Genomic DNA, 20086 nt, shown 5'->3' with positions numbered 1-20086 from the left:
ATATCCAATGAGAGTATACCTTTAGAATGAGAACATCGGTAAAGCTGTACACTCATTGGATATCGCGTGTCGCGCGCGACGAACATCGCGCTGGTATGCCGGAGGCATTAATCACTTCAATATTCACAAAGACGCGAACTCCCGTAAGGATGTCGGTCTTTAATAGTATCTCGTCGGTGTTTCCAAAAGATGGAAACGAGTCCACGTTCTCGATGTCGTATCTTTTCAATGGCGACCATGAGAATCAGTGGTCTGTTTTCTGTTCCTGCACTAGAGTCACTAGACTGCACTAGAACTCTCTTTCTCGCTTTCGATAAATATCAAACATATATCTATCTCGCTTTAAGTTCCAAAAGTGTACACTAGTTCAGCCACAGAAAACAGACCTCAGGGGCTCTATTTTTGAAAAGAAACGTATACGAAAGTCTAGGGAAATACTATAGTATACGTAACGTATACTGTAGCATTTCCCTAGACTTTCGTATACGTTTCTTTTCAAGAATAGAGCCCCAGGATTTGGCCGTAATCAATTGACAGTCGTGATTCAACGAGCAGACGATCAAAATTGTTCCTTTTGATCACGATGAGCGTGAAGCAGTACATGCACCCGAGAAACAAGTACAAACGACCGCCAGATTACAAGCAACTCGCGGTCTTGTACCCGGAGTTTCGTGAAATCGCGATCATGGTATTACAATGTGTACTTTATAATTTATTCGTCACGTTTATAATGCAGATGAAATTTAATGTAATCTGTAATATATTACATGCGTATCTTATGTTTATTGTAAATATATTTATTAATATAATGTAAGTGTAATATATTTAGTTTTAGAAAACTTAAGATTTAAAAAAGATTGAGGAAAAAATTAGTAAAGTATAAATGAACATATATATACAAGAAAATGTTATAGAAAACTATTTTTTTGTATCATTTTTTTACATTCTCTTATATTATTTCTTTTCTTCAATTTCTGTGCAATTTTTGCGACTTAAGAAATATAAATATAACACTCGAATGTGATATAAAGCAAATTGTGTGTATGTATGCTTTTTATTCATATTGATTGATTGATTGATTGCTTAGGACCTCACAGGAAGGGTTAGGATTGACTTCAAAGAGAGGAAAAGCCTGCATGTACTTACAGAAACGCTTCTGAAGCATGATTTTGACTTAAACGTGAACATCCCAGCAGATAAACTGAATCCAGCGATTCCATTACGCTTAAATTATATTCTGTGGATGGAAGACTTGATGACTCATTCCAAATTGGAGATGGAGAAAGTTACAGGCATCGACATTGGTGATTATAAAACTGCTTTTGAAAACGCTTTCGATGAATCATCCAAATGTTGCACTTGAAAAACAGAAACAAAAATTGGAATTATTGCAATTATATTACTATTATATTTTGATATTAAAGAGTAATGTTAATGATAGCTATAATGATGAAGATAGATTCATGAGATAATACTTTTCAAAATTAATTATGTTACAGTAATGTATGCTATTCATCTTATAATGTATACCTGTATATTTAATATAATATTTTAGACTGCTATACAAGGTCTGAACAATTTCATTTTAAATAGGAACCGGAGCAGTCTGTATATATGCTCTATTACTGGCAAAAATCTATAAGTGTCAAGTGATTGGCACAGAAGTTGACAAAGGAAGTGTAGAGCATGCTCAGAAATGCATAAAGAAAAACAAATTACAAGATTTAATTGAAAGTAAGTGCTATTAAAACATTTTCTTTCATATGGAAGCAAATGAAAAGCTATGAATGTTTTTAAAATTAAAGCTTTATTTCATGTAACGGGATTTTCTGATATAGTATTTACAGTGAACTCTAATAGAATTTTTAAGGATGTAGTACAGGATAATAGAGTTTATGACTTCTCAATGTGCAACCCACCGTTTTTTGAGAACGAGGACGATAGCTTCAAAAAAGTCGAAAAAGTCTTACCACCGAGAAACGCACCTACTGGAAATGACAGTGAGCTGAAAACCGAAGGTGGTGAAGTATGCTTTGTGACAAAGATGATCGAAGAGAGTGTCAAGGTGGGAGATCGAATAAAGATCTACAGCACAATGATTGGCAAAAAAGCCGACTTGGCTGTCTTAAGACGATTGTTAAGATCGAAAAATATAAAAAATATGACGTGGACGGAATTCTGCCAGGGTCACACAACACGGTACAAATAAATATATTAAGTTTTTAAATATCTTTCTATACAAAACCTGTCAATATAAGTTTAATTATTAAATGTTACATCATTAATCATTCATTATTTTGAAGCTTATTAAGGCCTTTCTTTGTTAACAGATGGGGTTTGGCTTGGAGCTTCCTTCCGCAAAACGTTGTCAACTTGACTACAGCACCTGTCATTAGAAAACACAGGAAGTCTATAGTGGGATTGTTAAAGGATTATAAAACCTCAATAACATTTCCTGTGAATGATAAATTTTCCTGTATAGACGATATAATTAGTTTTTTAAAAGTAACAGCGAAAGAGTTGAACGTAATGTATCATTTTCTTTACTTCTGTGTTTGATATTAAGTTTATGGATTATTTGCAATTAAGAGTTAATTTAAAAATATTTGTTACATTTTATTTTATTATCAATAGATCGAGTTGCAAGACATACCTATTCCTGAGAATAGTTTCGATAGCTGGGTGTGTCGAATAACTGCTAGAAAAAGATCGTGGGAACATATGCGCAGAAAGCGGCGTTCAGCGCAACAATTTGCGTTAAAAAGAGCAAAAGGTGAAAGTGGTGAATGTATTGAGGCGAATACATGCGCCGAAGAAACTTCAATTAAAACTGGAAATAGTATGAAAAGTTCAGATGAGGAAAGTTCTGATAAAGAATTATCTGAAAAAAACGATCCTTTGCTTGTATGTAAATTCTGGGTAGAAGTAGAAAGCCGCAATGATTCTCAGGATATAATTACGCAACCTAACGAGATATTTAGGATATGGATGGTGTTTGAAAATGGATATGACGGTTTGGACGCGTTACATTCATTGCGACAGTATCTGATAAACAAATTGGAAGTGAGGGAAAAGATTTTAGATAATCCATCGAAGACGTAAAAGAGTTAAAAAAGAATGCTAATGGGAGAGTCCATTACTTCAGCTGTATTCGGACAACAGAAAAAATTCAGCGAACAATAAACAGGATGCAGAAAATTCTGAAGAGAATTCTTAATTAGATCGTATTACATATAAAACAATTTATTCCATGCAATATGTTAAAGAAAATCTACAACAGGATAGTATATGTAAATCAAATTTTTGTAACGTTCTTTTTATTTCATGATATATGTAAAGTTTTTTGTGTGTAACTATCCCCCCTTATAATTATTTTTTTTGTTATTCTCCCTTTATAATACAATTTGGCTAATTTAAGTGCAATGTGGTAATTTTTTTTTTCTTTACGATTATTATTGCAATGTGAAAATGAGTCCGTCGAGAGTCGACGGCAGAGATTGATTGACTGATTAATTGAACGTTCGTTTGCCATCACTGCAGAAAAATTGCTTTCTTCAGGCCTGAAATCTCGCATAGAATCTACGAGGATTGCGAAATAATCAGCACTATTTTCTGCAATAAACAAAATCAAAAGTTTCGCTACACGGCTACTATCGGATAATCGATATCGTGATATATTGCTCTTCGATCGAACCGCGGCGAGAGATTCCGGATCGCCGCGGATAGATCCGTAGAGTGGATGAAACAAATTATAATTAATATTAACAGCAGGGTAACAATCGGTTCCTTATGATCCTAAAACTATAATCGCGGAACTTGAAATCAGCTACTATTCGCAATGACTCAGTTAACAATTGGCCATTGGCGTCCTTAATTACATGATCAAATAACAATGCCATTCGCTACATCATACTTTCATTACCACCATTTTCAATACCGAATTAAAGATGTATAGTATAATTTTATATCAAGCAGGCACATTAAGAAAACCTTGAATTTAAGAATATCTATAAAAATATGGAAGCACCTTCTCGCGGATTAATAAAAAATGAAAGGAGATGAATTATATTTGTATGAACTACAATATAAATCGTAATATTTTTTCTTGTTTCGGTGGCAATTATTATAAGATGGAAACATGTCTAAATGGCACAAAACGGTGATCACGAAAAAATGAAAGACAAAATAAATTTATTGAAAGCGAATTCGCAAATAACAGTGCGTAGTGTATTATAATACATATATTAATGCACATTAAAGCCTGTGTACACGTTATAAATTTATAATTGACGAAATACAATAACGACATAATTTAATATTTACCAAGCATTGTAGTAAAATATTAAATTATTCTCAACGTCTTATGAATTTATCTGTTTATGCATGTTTTAAACGTAAACGTAAAGTATGCAGCTTTTAATGAGCATTACATTTAAGAAAAAAATGAGAAAAGAATGCGAATTCGCTCTACAAAATAATAGGGAAAATAAAGGTAATTAGTTCCGAGAGTCTAATATGAATTTGATCGAGTTTGAACGTTACTTAATCTGACGAATTAACGATCGGTACCATCGACGTATCGTATCACCGGTTTTTTGCGTGGTAAATAACTTGAGCCTTTAAAAAATGTGTGGTGGCTCCCGCGCAAATGAAAAAAAAAATTGTATTGCTTTTTGATTTCACGTGATGGCAAAAAGAGAACAATCTTTTTTACGTATTTTGACTTGTCAAAGATATAATCTTCGTTGAAGATTGCTCTCTTTAAGCGACATGGCACCAGTGTCTTTATATACATTCGATATAATAGATAAATGTGCGTCTCGCATGCAAATTCAATCTCGGCGGATATATTCATCCCTTTTATCTTTACAAACACACCATGACGGCAATCTTGCATCTTGTCTTTTTTTTTTTTTTTTTTTAGTCTCATGTCCTAATTGCGTTTAAACAGTATAACAAAAAACGGTGCAAGTACCAAGTATGTATACATCGTACGTGACGATCCTCGCGCGAAATCGTAATCTTCCAGAATGGAGGACTAGGGCTTAGAAAAAAGAAAGGAAAGACTACTGTTTGTCGTCAGCGAACGAAAGACTCAGCTCTTTGCCGCCACAACCGACTCCAAAGCGTCAGTTTTGCTAGTTTCCAAGTCTTTTGTTGCCTTTTGTTCGATCTTAACATCGTTCTTCTCTGTTGTTTTTTTCGTCTCCTTATCATTCTTCTTGGTATCCTTTTCAACAATCGCCATGACGGCCTCGCTGCCATCCGGCGACTGTTCCTTCTGTCGTTTCTCGATCTCCGCCTTAAAATTATCGATATCCTGCTGGCTGATTTGCACAAAGAGAATGCCGTTGATGACATTGAGCATATCCAACACCGAGCCCATGCTGGGCGGCTGCACCTGAATCGGTGGTAGGCTTACGCCTGACTTGCCCGTGTAGATCTCGTTCATTTTTTTTTGCAACACGACCGCCTGCTGGGTCAGGTGCCGCAAGCAGTCGCTGCTTTCCTTTGTTTTCTCGTGCTCCTCGCCTAATTGCTGCTTATAAATTGCGTAAGTCTCCTTTTCGTTGTTCAGCGCTGCTCGGAAATCGCCCATGCATGATTGTGTGCGTGCCACTAAATGATACGACACCGCGACCTTCAATGAATGAGGACCGTGATAACGTAAATTCAAGGCTAACGCGTGCTCTAGGAATCGCAACGACAGCTCATATTCACCGACCGCGTGCAGAATCAGTGAAATATTGCTCTGCAAAAATCAAATACGATGCTATTGTTATATTTCTAACATTAATTTTTTAGGAAATTTATGTGTTGCCTTAAAAATGCATCATACAATAAAACTATTTAGGCACAAATAAGGTATATGACAATACAATTATTTTAAAATTATATAATATATATATATATATATGTAAATGTAATATAAAAGTAATTTTTTAATTTTTACATGAGGAATTTCTAAAAATTATTTAAGATTAAACTTACATCGAGCAAGGCCACTTCAGGATGGTCTTCACCGCAGACTAATAATGCTAGATAACGTGCTCTGTATAATAATCTCAATGATACAGATACTTGCCCGTTGGCAAAGGAATATAAGGCGAGATGTATCTACAAGTACAAAATAATATAATTATTAATTATTAAATTATAAAAGATATATTATTTATATTATTGTTTTATTTTTTTTTATACAATTCAATAGTAAATTTCATATGCTATATAGGTGTATATAACGCATAGATTTATTTCTTTACCCTGTGTTATTATTTTAACTACAACTGTTATTTATTTTAGTATGATCGGTATAACTTACGTATTCTGTAATGGTGTACGGATGATCGATGCCATTGACCCTCTCCGACATGAGAACTGCCTTTTGCTGAGTAGCAAGTGCTTCCGCATGATCGCCCATTATGTAATTCAATCTTGCTAGCATTCTAAGACACTGTGCAATTTCAGGATGCATGGCACCATAGACGTTATTAAGGAGATTCAGCGCTTCGCTGATCAATTCGTATCCATCTTTTAAGTATCCTTGTTGAATCTTGCTTTGACCAGTGGTATAAAAATTATACGCGTCGCTAGCCTAAAAAAAGTTGAGTTGAAACGATTTCTTTACTCTAATCCGCAGCTTTGATTAAAATAAAAATTCTTTTGAGATTTTTAAAAGATTTAAAAGTTTTTTATATTTCCGAATATTAATTTAAATAAAAAATAATATTCGTTCTTAAGATTTAACGCTTATACATATATAATTTTTTCTGCATTAATCATCTCATTTATATTCATTTAGAATCAATGACTTACTCTAGGATTGATATGTTTGACGACAGGGAAGATGTTCAATATATCTTCTTCGAAGAAAGTTGCCCGGTTCTTGTTTTCGAAGTTATATTCGCGCAATAGTATTTGAATGCCAGTCTTAATGCAGAAACCACGTAGTAATGAAATTTTTTGTAGATAAAAATGTTCTATCGTGGCTTCCAAAGATTCTGGGCTCGGCGTTTCCCAATCGTAATAGGCCTTCAAATCACTTTTAATTTGCTGCCACAATGATTTAGGCGTTAATGATGCCCATTCTACTTCTAACTGTTGCGGTCCGTTGTTTCTCCCTTTACGTTTATTACGGCGTTTGGCAGTTTTGCTTTGAAGCTGAAAAATAAAAAATTTACGTCAATTTATCTCCTAAAATTTAATTATATAATTTTTATAACTATTGTCCTTTATTATTATTATTATTATTAATTTCAAATTAACAAAATTTCGATATTTTTTATTATTTTATCATTAATTAGTAACTGTACATAAATTATAAATTATAAAGGTGTGAGGATCGATCGTACCTCTTCTAGATTTTGTTGTGGGTGTATAATCTGTGCTGAAGACAGCAAGCAATTCAAAAAGTGACTGACGGCCGCGGACAGATTCATCAAATCCGTACCCTGTAAAATGATATATTTACAATTTTTTGATATATTTCTTAAATATATCATAATTTTATTTTCGTATAATTACCTGCATGTAAGAGGTGAAAATATGTTTCGCCGATCGAAGTATCAGTTCGGATACAGCAATGCGGTTGAGATAATGCAACTGTGGCACTGCGGCTAACATAGCCGCTAATTTACCAAGATAGCGAACGTTAATGCCTCTACCATGAAGAGCTTCCACTAATGTACTACCGTCCATCGCGGCCGCCGTATGATCCAAACACTCCCGAATCTGAAATAAACATTTACTTAAAAAAAAAGATACAATTGCGCAATTGTGAATACAGTTAGAAATAGTTCACATCTTGGATCTAGTTACAGAAATATTAAAAATATATGCTGTTAAATTTTTACAACAAACTTACGAATGTCGGCAGCTGCACCGTGAGTAAGAAATCTGCAGCATCCTTTACTAGTTGTTTCTGCTTCTTCAGATCGGAGCCATTAAGATCTGGATGCTTAACGCCGGGCGAGAACACGTCCGGATTGAATCTTACATCGAACTCAGCGTCGCGCAGACTACCCACTGCCGCCGCCGCTTTTCGCACTATCTCTTTCGTGCTCTCCTCCACTATCGTAAAAATAAGACTTGTTATAAAACTAATTCTAGTTTTTATGATCATTTCTTTATGATTTATTTTCTTTAGTTTTTTTCTTAACATTAATTATTTCTTTACTATTAGTAAAATCCTAAAGATTTCTTCACATATACAAACCTATATAATCAATGCATCTAGGAAAAAATAAGAAATATAATACATACGTTCTTGTTTCTCGCCACCTGTAATCGAGTCAGTGATGCTCTCGACAATCTTCTTCGCTTCGTCGGCCTCTATTAGAGATTGAGCGCAGTCTTCCTTGTTACTATCCGTTACAGCAGTTGAATCTTCTTTTTTGTCCTCTTTCTTATCTTCCTAGAATTATTAGTTTCTGTATCATCTATACTATTTCAAGTTATTCGCATTTGAGGTACAAATATAACGGAAAAAAAATGGGAAATATAATATTTAAAAATATCTATTTATACCTTGGCAGTTGCCTCTTTCTCCTTTTGAGATCTTCTAGCAGACGTAAGCTGTTGAAGATGAACGGCTGCATGTTTGATAAACTGAACGTACCTGGCCTCGACAAATGAATCTATGAGTTCCTGCCGTAGACAGGCCAGTCTATGTTTGTGTTCTACCGGGAAACCCAAGGCTCGTGCTTCTTTGCTCAATTCCACACCTTCGACTGAACAAGAAATATTTCCCGAATAAAAATTGACAAATTCATAAATAAAAAACAGCTTCTTTTTCGTGATTATGATAAAATTGGTAGATCTCAACTCACGTTTCAGAAAATTTACATCGGGCGGAAAAGTCCTTAATAGATCGAGCACATAATGTCGTGAATCGTTACCAATGATACCCTTGCATTCAACGCTGCTGCAAAGTTCAATTTCCTCACCTGCGTCGTTGATTACTTTATGGGGAAGGATTTTCAACTGCTGTCCAGCTTTGTTTAACTAAACGCGAGTATTTAAAATATTTGAGTAATAAGTCATATTAAATAATAATACGGCAATTATTTTACTAATCTTATGTTTACTTACCAATTCAAGATATTTAGGATGCGTAAGAACAGTCTTTCCGAAATCGATCGAGCCATAGACTACCGATTGTTCTTGTTCACGTTCCAATATACCCGGTATAATGGATTGTGCGGTGATACGATAGCCTCTACAAGAAAATTCATACCAAAGATTAAGTAACACACCAATAAAAAAATCATAAGGAATCCGACAAACGCACCTGTAATCGATGACGACGGTGCCGAGAGTATAGAGACCGGGCAAGTCGACAGCCGCGTATACTCGAACACCTTGTAGATCATTGCGAGGTGCAACAAAGGCGGCGGCATCACCACCTAATTCTTTATAATGGTCACGGACGTCGAAGCCAAGAGAGAAGAAGATATTGTTCCAAATGAACATTTGCATTTTGGCTTCCTCACCAGGGTTTATCGCCATAACATTGCCATCAATAACCGCCACCGCTCCGCGAGTCGCGGCTGCCACGAAGTCACTGTGGACCTAAGCAATGTAAAAAGAATTAAGAGAATTATTTGAGAATTTATTATTAAAATGATTAAAAAATATAAAGTTTATTTTTAGTATTATTTTGTTATTTCAGTTTAATTCAGTAATTATTATTATACACAGTGTCTTTAAATTTTTAGAATTAAAAAAAGAATTTATCACAAAAAATAAATAAAAGATAAATATAATTTCGTTGTAGTACCAGTTTGGAGACATTGCATATCATGTCATACTCAAAAAGGCTCACATGAGAAGGATCAACAATATACCTTGAAGATGGCACGCTCTCGTAGCAATCTTTCAGGAAGATTTTTACGCGATAGTTCTCTCGTAGTTTGTAATTCCTCGTTCCAATCGCGTGTTTGTCCCGGGATGTGTTCTTCGTATCCCAACTTAGAGGAAAAAGCTAAGAAGAGATTGTTTAAATTAAATTTCAATGACAGTGTCCACAGGTACTAATCTATTAGCACACATTTTCGAATAATTACAATTAAATGTGACACAATTAAACGAAGTAAAATCCGGCTAATCATTTTCTTTTTATTGATATCTATGTGTTTTTTTTACTTCTTTTAGAACTTACTGTCTTCCGCGCGAATAGCGTCAATAGTGTGTTCGATTTGCGGTGCACTCCAGGCATACAATTGATAAGGGGTGGCGACTCGTTCAAACGGATGTCTCTGAGTCCTGCGTCGTTGCATAGAGGCAAATCCTCGTTTAAAGGATGGACTGAGTTGATTCAATAGTTCAATGAGACTATGGCATAAATGGCTAGGCGTAGCTGGTTTAGGATTAAATACTTCTTTGGTCGATTGGTTGACAAAGAATCCTCTGGCGCATGCAGTCAGATAGTATTGCTTGTCCTCCAACGTAACCACATGTAAGTATATTAGATCGCCATGAAGCTTTCTGTGGCCAGGTGGTGGATTCCAGCCTGACGTTGTTAGAACCTTTGGAAAGAAATTTAGAAATCTTTTATTTATCTCCTTTTTTTTTCTTTATAGAAATAGAATCTAATTATGAATTTTTTTTAAAAAGAAGAAAAATATCATCTTTGAGCAATTTTTCTTCGAAACAATTAATTTTTATTATTTCGAGTTAATAATATAATTTATTCTTTCTTGTTTTATTCTCTTTTAACTCGTATGATTATTAAACTTTTCAAGAATCACTAACTTTGAGACACGGCGGGCACTTTTGCTCCTTCGCCTGTGGCTGGAGGGGCAACAGAGGTCTCTCCTTACAACCGGGTATGATGTAATCGGGTGGCGTGCAATCGACTGAATCCGCGCGGGTTTTCTTCTTCTCTAAGATATCGCCATTCGTGACAACGTTAAGAAATGATAGGCTACTGCACTCGACGCCGTTGTAAGCATCCGCGGGATCCACAGATTTCAGCAGGTCGCGTACGTGTCGCACATGTATGCGCGCCTCCCGCATTGTGTATGGCTCCTCCACCACCTTGATAATGGAGGCATCCTTCAGACCCTCGATATTTTTCAGTTCGGCAAAATTGTCTAACGTGTTGCCATCCAGTTGCAGTGAAAAGCACGTGCGGTGACACGTGTCTTCGCGGTCCATGAGTAACTGATGGATCTCCTGCAGAGAAAAGATCTCAGGAAAATTCAAGCATTGATTTATTTAGACGTTGATTTTTATCAGAGTACTTTTTAAAAATCTTGTCATAAATTTAACATAAACATGACAATATAATAGACACATGCATATAATAAATAAAAAAGCAATAAATAGAATATTAACAAGAGATAATTGATTATTATTAAAAATAAAAATGTTAGACTAAAAATAAATTTAAGACGTTCGTAAAGACAGTTAATTAAAATGATATAATTAATAATTTGAATAATATACTCTTAGACAGCCATGGGCACAAAAACTTTATTCAGAAAGCAAACAATTACCTGTACCAACTCCATGCTGGATACTTGAATGTCAAAAGGTTCGGAACCGGGGCTGACAATCTTGACAGTGAAGCCCAAGTCTTGAATAAAAACAACTTCTTGTTCACTTGAAACATCCTTTTCCTTTTCTGCTTCTTTCTCGGTTTTATCACTATTTTTATTATCTTCATTTTTCTCCTTTTCGCCCTCTTTTGTCGCCTCAACTTCTCCCTTTTCCACAACGGTCTCCGTGGCCGTACTTGTACTTCCGCTGTCCTCTATTTCCTTTTTCACCTCTACAAATAATTTACCATATATAAAGAACGATTCTGCGGAATTATTTCATGAATTTTTGTGCCATATTACATATTTGATGTGTTTTATCAAAGTCCTATCAAATTTATTACATGCATTAATTTATGAAATTTATAATATTAAGAATTATCAACAAATCACACAAGATATTGTTTAAATATTCAAATTTGTCGATTTCTTTGAACTTATTTACATAATAACTTAAAAATATGATATTGTATCTGGATCTCCGTTAGTTACATCATATATATATACATGAATTCACAGATTAAACGAAACTTAAATCTCAAGTGATAAGATAAATAAAAAGATAATTAAATCAAACAACAGAACAAGTTACAGAATCCAATGACTTTCTCTTCGCCCTGACACTGAAAGGGATACGATGCATTTACAAGATATAAATACATCTCACAGCCCAAGTAGTTTCATGTTGTCAGACGCACTTTCTGATGTACTCTCAGACGCACTCTTTCACCACTCGCATTCACCGATGTGCTTATAAATAAGCGGCAAAGTAAATAGTACGCACCGTACTATTTATATTGGGACACGTGTTTGCAATACGCATCAACTTCGAAACACCAGCAACGATCTATGTCAAGAGAATGCTTATTGGATTTTGTTGATAATAATTGTTATCTTTCGTTGTAACAACATTTAATCTTATCGATTCAATTTTTCATTCCTATTTAATATTTTTTAATTTAATCCTCACATTATACTATTTTAAAAATAACAAAACAATACTAAAGTCCTTAGTGAATTTCCAATACAAATCACTTTATACATAGTATTTTTATCTTATCTCCTTTTGCAGCCTTTTCCATTTTTTTACTACTTGATTATTATTATTAAAATCATTGAAATTATGAATTATATTAGTTTCTATAAAATTAAATTTATATGAACGCACTCTCTTCAGTTAAAAGCGTTATTATATATTCTTATTAATAATATGAAATTTTGTTTTCTGTGACGATCAAATCGCACGCTTGGCATTCCGATTGTAATAATTTCGAAATCAGTGTTTAACACCGCATAGTTTCGTACAGGTGGTCACAACTAATTTTCCGCTTCGCCGAGCCACGTTTTGTAAATATCATCGATTTCAAGCAGTCGTCAACAATACGTAGCAGGTGAATCGTATACTGATAAGAAAACTAAGTATCCATAATTCATGTGCTGAGAATTAGATAAGTATGAGTTCTTGAAGAAAAAATCGACAAGACACAAATTTTGCAATTTAAATAATTTAAGTAATAATAATAATAATAGTATGTAATATTTAAATAATATATATAATGATATATAATAATTAAATAACAATTTTGTTCTTAGTAATTTTCTAAGCATGTATGCATGTAAATTTTTGAATCATGAAGTAAATTGAATTAAATGAAAGATTACATCTTCTATGTAGTAAACAAAAATATTCTTGATAATTAGATAACAAAATTTTAGTCGAAAATGTTTTGTAGAAAATTCTTTCTTTTCATGTTCTTTGGTACTTATCGTCTACTTCACTGCTTTATCATGATGTTATCGTGTATGGTTCTATCGTTGTTATGTATAGAAGCGTTGTACTCCTGTTACAACGCGGACACGTTAACGCGATACAGATAAGGCGTTTTATCACAAAATAACGTGATGAATAGCGGGAAGAATCTATTTGGACAAGAGTCACGACGATTATATGGTAGTGGACATTAAATTATGTCTATTTAGAAGCAATATATAATAATAAGACATTGTAAAGTCAAATTTAAACTAGATATTAACGAATACTTAAAGGATGCAATTTACAAAAATGTTTATTTAAAAAATGTAGCTTTATAAGAGAAAAAAATTAATTTTAGACAAAAATGATCAATTAAATTCCGAAAAACTCGCAAATTGTCGCGCACGTTTTTCTTCATTATTATAGTTATCTATTATTAGCTACTCAAGCTTCGAAATGAAATGCATTTAAAATAGGTACTCAAGCGGCGTAAACAGGTGATAATATTCACGACTCACTCTTAACAACTGATAAATGGAATATCTACCAGTGATATTATTAGACTGTTATTGCTAATAATTATCATGCATGAACATTGTTTATGCATTTGTCTCTAAAGTGGAGCTCAGACTCACAAGTTAATAAATGTCATCGTCAGTTTCATTCATGAGAAAGACAGTGTGACTTTAAAATATCATTCATAAAACGCCTACGGCTAGATGACCACCAATACTCGCGAATCGCCGCGCTTTCCTTCTCGTCGTTAAACTGCTACTTAATTTGATTCATCTTTAAAATAAAAAACATAATACTCAAATAGATTTATATTATTAATAAAAAAGATATAAAAATTTAATATACATGTATTGATATCAGAAACTTAATATAGATGTATTCACATATTGCATAAGTTAAGCAAAAAAGTGATATTTATTAAATATATAATAAAAAATTCTTGAATTTCAGAAGTAAATTTAAAAAATTGTGTTTGTTCTCTCTCCTGCGAAAGTCAATCCCAAGAAATATATTCGTGATGTAAAAAAAATCTATAAGACACTCCTAATTGTATAGAGGTTTGTCTATTTAAATAAAATCTGTGTCAAGAAAGTGGACAGACGGACGTGAATATATAAACTTGAAGACAGATATATGGGGTAGATGACTATAGTATTTACTGCTAAATATAGAATTCAAGCGGGTTTACTGTACGGGAGTTATGCGAGTTCACACTGTGCCGAAGACACGTGAAGAGGATCGATTTAAACACGCAAGCTCAAAGGTGAAAGTACGAACATCATAGCGTGCCGCAATTGCACTAGTTAACCCGACTCGACTATCATCGAAGGATGTTTGACGTAGAAATCGGTGCACAAAATAATAACCGGCGCCGATAACCCCTGCTATCGATACTCTGCGATTCCGCATGAGTATTGTTCTCTTGGTTCACGTGCAGTAAGAGGCGGATCATTAACACGAGACTCACTTTCCATCTAGTTTCTAATTAAACCTGCAAATACATGAGCAATTATACAAAGTTCTCACATTGGTTAAGTTTCTCAAGTCATTTAGGTTTTCACATGCAACTTACAAAATTTTTGAATGGTATAAATTTTTGAATAAACGCTCATATAAACTGAAGTTTAATAGACTGAAAAATTAGTCGTTACTTGGTGCTTAAAACAATTCCGATTAATCCAAAAAGAACTGTTACTTAACAATTTAACGAATTTCAAATTTTCAAACACACAGATGTCATTCATCTGTTTCGAAAAGACAGTGTCCTGAAGGAAAAAAAGTTCGTTAATGAACGAGACATCTTTCAAAGATACCCTCCCATCAATCGGGAAAGCTCCGATTGCACACATCGCATGTTGCACACATGCATCGCTAATTGGCCAATTTAAAAATAAAATATTCTCAATGCTAAAGCAGTGAAATTACTAGGTACCAGGTGATATGAGTGGTGTGTGTAATCGGGATTGTAGGCAAACGGGATCCTCCCCCATCAATCAATGTTAATCTTTGAAAGAGAAACACGTGTCATTGCTTCTACTCCTGTACTTTTTCCGTTTATATTATTTACACATCGAGCATAGAGAACAAATTCTAACGAAGAAATTGAGAAAATTATTTTATCTCTCGCTTAAATCGATTTTAAAAAATTATCCAAATTTCTTTGTCTGTTACTTTCGAGGGAGTAACCACTTAATGTAATCGTGGGATAGAGTCCTCAAAATCATTATAAAATTCATATGAAATCCATGTATAATCCGATAATTACATATGCAACCATGAGAAATCATTATATAATATTAAATAAAATCGTATATTTTACCAAATGACTTCATATGTAGTGAAAAAAATTATTTGTAATCAGATAAAATCATATAAAATCAAATGAAATCATGTAATCAGTGGGACAATATTTCAACTAGTGGTTAACTCCTCGCTTTCTTTATATTTTTCTTATTTTGATTGTGTATAATCGAATAAAATGTAGTCAATCTTATTATGATTATATAATAGTCAGTAATCACCGTAATATTCGCTTAAAAAATGAATCTTTCCAATCATTTCAAATATCCTGGGTCTTACATACATCCATCCCAACAACAAATACATTGCACCATGCTGACGTCACTCTGAGTATCGATATTGCATCATAATACGCGGCCGTTTATCTCACTCTGTATTATCATTTCAAAATATTAGACATATCACGAAGGGAAATTCATTATGCATATCGACATTAAATAAACATATATCCGATTTCAAATGTTCGGCATTCACAGTCCAATCATATCGTGTATCATTATTTTCACCCTAAGCACCGATGTTATATCATACCGGTTCCTTCGTGCTTCCCTATAAAAATCGAGACTTGTTATAAATTATTTACACACAGTTCTAAAAATGCTTAGATTGGCATCAAATTATTAATATCCTTTTAAAATGCTTATTAGCATCAAAATTATTTCAAAGTTTCAGACTCGCAAAGTTGAACCTCCCCCTATTACTTTAAATATTTTCATCACTTTAATCAACAGAACTCTTTCTACGATCAATTGAGAACTCTAGAATTCTTCGGAGGGCAACCAAAACTTTTTTTATTTTGTTCAAATTTTGAAAATTGAGGCCAGCTTCACAGAGGTATAGAATTATAATTTGTTGTAGATATTGATAGTACATAGAGGACTCATATTTGGGTAAAGTAATTGATACTTCCAATATTTCCGTGGAAATGCCTACAATCCCGATTGCACACACCACTCATATCACCTGGTACCTAGTAATTTTTCACTGCTTTACCATTGAGAATATTTTTAAATTAGCCAATTAGCGATGCATGTATACACAGCGGAAATCATATTAAACATCGTTATTCATCCCTGGTGAAATTTTTTTCTCAGAATTGTTCATATAATTTTTCAGAATTTCTATATAATTTTATAACTTTCTCACATTTTTTTATACGAATTGGAATGTGTTTTCAGAAAATTTACATTTTTTTCTCAGAATTTTTCATATATGTTAATTATAAAATATCGTAATATTTTTCTAAGATTTTTTGTAAGTATAATTTCTGATGAAATGTTATAAAATCTAAAAAGTTTAAAAATATTTTTTTTTAAATTATGGGATGAGAAATTTCAGAATATTTCAGAATTCACTTGTATGAAAAATTCTAAGAGATGTAAACTTTCCGAATATTTCTGAGTATTTTTGAAAAATGTTCCAATTCGTATAAAAATTATGACAAAAATTTTCACCAGGGATCCTAAACATTAATGTTACATCATATCATTTTTTTGCCTTAAAAATCAAGATTTGTTGTAAATTAATACACGGAGGATTCGTGTTCAGACGTAATCAATACTACAGATCGATGTTTATGTCGAGCATAGCTGGAGATGGGAGACGTATTACGTAAATATGATTACAGCACGTTTGCGGCGCGTTAGTTTCCATCATGCGAACGGTGATCTACGGATCATCATCGATAATCCTTAATTGGAACAGAATCGAGACGCTCGTTGGAGGACTCGTCGCAGATTCGCCGAGCTTCATGAATAATCGCTCCGAATTGTTCCTCGTTTTAAAGAATCCCAATAATTCGCATCTCTATTCTAATTAGGCTTGTTTCTTTCAACTGAGCTTCTTGCACGGTTCATCTTTTCTCTTTTTCTCTCCAACGTAGAGAGAAAAAGAACAGATCTGTTGTCAAGGTTGCCGGTATGCTCGCATGCTTGAAGCGTCTTTTGCAATATACAGTTTTGAGTTTAGTAGGCAAACTCCGTTTTCTTAATTGCAACTCGTATTGTTTATCGCATGGAATGCAGAACCTGAGAAAATTTGCAACGTAATCTCGTGTCGTTCCGCTCGCCGATATCACGGTAAGCAGGTCGAGTACCATGCAAGAAGCACGATTCGATCTAAAATCTAATCTTCAATGTGCTCTTCGCTTCCTGTTTCTTACTTTTTATCTCTTGCCTTTTTTTCTCTTTGCGATCATTTTATCAACCATCGTCTTTCTTATCTCTCTTGAAGTTGTACTTTCAAGTACCTAGGATGATAGAAAACAAATAAGAAACAGGATAAGAGACAAAAAGACAAAAGGGCTTATTACGGTTCTTTAGACGAAGTGAAAATTATTAAAAAAATGAGCAAACTCACTAGGTGTTAACCAATGAAGTTATAAATATTCTAGTAAATTAGATCCACTTTCGTAATTTTTTCACCTCGTTTCAAGAACCGTAATAAGCCCCCAGAGATCAAAGTGGTAAAAAGAAACAGAAAGTAAAGAGCACATTGCAGATTAAACTTAAAAGACCACGATGAGTTCCTCGCTTTCCTGAATTCCTCTGCGATTCTCGAGAAACAGCTTCATAGTTTGACGATTGTTCAAAAGAATGAATTGTCTTTCTTCCAGTGTCCCTGTATTACACAAGTTTTCCAAGGGACATAAAAACGTTTTAAAGACATACAGAGAACGTCCGTCTTGAAGACGTCTAGAGGATGTTTGCACCCTAAAGACGTCTTCAAGACGTTCCTCAGAGAACTGTGTTGTGTGGATAAATTTAGCCATAATTCCCACAAATATAAAGGACAGAATAGAATTGTTTTCTCTAGCCAAATTGCTGCTCTTCTTGCATAGTTGATCTTTTCTCTTTTTTCCTTCAACGTGAAAAAAAAAGAGAAAAGATAAACCATGCAAATGTTTGACTAGAAAGAACATACCTAAGTCCTGAAACACAATAGATGTAGTAAGCCTTAAGGAATTCATCAATCACAGTTAAATGATCGACTGATTAGTCAATTTCTGAAGGCTTATTACATCTATTGTGTTTCGGGATTACTATCATTATCAACTATAAATTAATAAAGAAAAAAAGAATGTAATGTAGAAATAATTGATTGAGGTCAATTGTGTATCTTAAATGAGTAAAATTACAAAGTGAGCGAATTCACTAAAATATTTATAATTTTATTAGTTAATACTTAATGAATTTGTTTACTTATGTAATTTCCACCTCGTTTAAGGTACACATTCGACCTTTAGAAAGAAAACGCTTTCGCAGACCGGAAAGTCGGTAAAGCCGGAATCAGACTACGCATTGAAGATTGAAGGAGATTTGGGCAATGAAGACAAAGAAATTTTAACTCCTATTGTTTTTTGATCGGTCAAACAACAATCTTTCCATCACGAGTACAGTCTGATTCCGGCTCAAGGAAATTCATCCGTTGGCGCCGCGGCGCGTCTTCTGCTAGGCCTGCCCCCTCCCCCCAGCGTCCCTCCTCGTGCTACTTGCGGCTCACATGACCCCGTGCGCAGAGACTCGCGCAATTCGTGGGGGTTACGTAACGTGCGAGGCATCGCTCTATCCCGTTCCTACACGCGCTCTTTTCGATCGCGCGCTCTCTCCTCCTCGCTCGATGGAGACCGGCTTCGCGTTCGATGAGCCGAACGACGAAGCGAAAAACGGTCCCGACGATCCGTGAAATGTCTTCGTCGGGACACGAGATGAGACCGGCGTTGTTCCTATCAAGGATTACATAACGCTCGCGGGCCAGAACACGAGCGAGTTCTTGCCCGCGGATTAACCTTAAAGGAAAGACCGTGCGACACCCTCGTGGAGCGCGCGATGCCGCACGCGATAACTTCAGATCGGTACTGACCGGTCACCTTCGCAGCCTCGTGCACCTGATCGCCGTTCAGCAGGGGTATCTTCGCGCTGCCGGTATCCCGTTCGGACGTGTCGATCTGTGCGCCGACTGCCATTTCCTTGGACTTGGACCACTCCGGCGATGATGAAAGAAATAACGATGACGGTGACGACCAGGGTGTAACGTGACAACGTGGTTTTCTTGTTTCTCTGTGTTATTCCGACTACCTCTTCGCTCTCTCGCGCGAGCCTCGTTCTCTCCGTCCGTTCTTTCACTGTCCTTGCTGCGATTTACGGTCACGCGCACGCACGCCCTTTTGAATCGTTCGTCCGGGACGGAAAGCGACGACGACGTCCGACTTTTTCACGGGGCGGCAGACTACTTCAGCGCGCGCGAATCCTGCGGCCCGCACGTGCGTTTCGAATGGTCTGCGGCAAAGTTCTGCGGCACGGCCGGCGATTGGTTCGTCGCGGCGATCCGCGATTGGTCCGCAGTACTTATTCGCGATTGGTCCGTCGGTGTTGCGCCTACAACGATGCGTTTTCGTGCGCACAGCTAACAAAATCACTAGAAAACGATCAATTTAAAAAACTCTATTTGATATATATATATATATATATATATATAT

General features: G+C 35.0%; 2 protein-coding genes across 2 annotated transcripts; one reads left to right on the top strand and one right to left on the bottom strand.

The window, feature by feature from the left end:
- The first annotated feature begins 522 nt into the window (after positions 1–522).
- On the top strand, positions 523–3106 carry LOC108759919 (methyltransferase-like protein 16 homolog). Its single transcript, XM_018505633.1, has 6 exons — positions 523–688; positions 1088–1304; positions 1594–1734; positions 1839–2199; positions 2331–2526; positions 2635–3106. Exons 1-6 carry the CDS (start codon positions 584–586, stop codon positions 3100–3102), a joined length of 1488 nt encoding a protein of 495 aa, XP_018361135.1. The 5' UTR covers positions 523–583; the 3' UTR covers positions 3103–3106.
- A 337-nt stretch (positions 3107–3443) lies between these two features.
- On the bottom strand, positions 3444–19885 carry clu (clustered mitochondria protein homolog). The gene is made up of 17 exons (XM_018505632.1): positions 19471–19885; positions 11499–11773; positions 10753–11175; positions 10160–10526; positions 9846–9982; positions 9290–9570; positions 9091–9217; positions 8829–9003; positions 8527–8729; positions 8263–8413; positions 7865–8070; positions 7525–7731; positions 7353–7451; positions 6817–7161; positions 6323–6595; positions 5992–6117; positions 3444–5752 (listed from the first exon to the last, which is right to left on the bottom strand). Exons 1-17 carry the CDS (start codon positions 19571–19573, stop codon positions 5096–5098), a joined length of 4155 nt encoding a protein of 1384 aa, XP_018361134.1. The 5' UTR covers positions 19574–19885; the 3' UTR covers positions 3444–5095.
- Between the last annotated feature and the right edge of the window lie 201 nt (positions 19886–20086).

This window comes from Trachymyrmex cornetzi, unplaced genomic scaffold (genome assembly GCF_001594075.2).
Source record: "Trachymyrmex cornetzi isolate Tcor2-1 unplaced genomic scaffold, Tcor1.1 scaffold21, whole genome shotgun sequence".
Classification (NCBI taxonomy): Eukaryota; Metazoa; Arthropoda; class Insecta; order Hymenoptera; family Formicidae; genus Trachymyrmex; species Trachymyrmex cornetzi.
This window is presented reverse-complemented; position numbering and strand designations above follow the sequence as displayed.

Excerpts from the sequence above, each read along its gene's own strand:
- LOC108759919 (XM_018505633.1), top strand. The coding sequence starts at position 584 with ATGAGCGTGAAGCAGTACATGCACCCGAGAAACAAGTACAAACGACCG. Across the intron at positions 2,200-2,330 it reads TGCCAGGGTCACACAACACG|ATGGGGTTTGGCTTGGAGCT; the intron begins GTACAAATAAAT and ends CTTTGTTAACAG. Across the intron at positions 2,527-2,634 it reads TAACAGCGAAAGAGTTGAAC|ATCGAGTTGCAAGACATACC; the intron begins GTAATGTATCAT and ends TATTATCAATAG.
- clu (XM_018505632.1), bottom strand. The coding sequence starts at position 19,573 with ATGGCAGTCGGCGCACAGATCGACACGTCCGAACGGGATACCGGCAGC. Across the intron at positions 10,527-10,752 it reads AGTGCCCGCCGTGTCTCAAA|GTTCTAACAACGTCAGGCTG; the intron begins GTTAGTGATTCT and ends TTCTTTCCAAAG. Across the intron at positions 8,414-8,526 it reads AGAAAGAGGCAACTGCCAAG|GAAGATAAGAAAGAGGACAA; the intron begins GTATAAATAGAT and ends TAATAATTCTAG.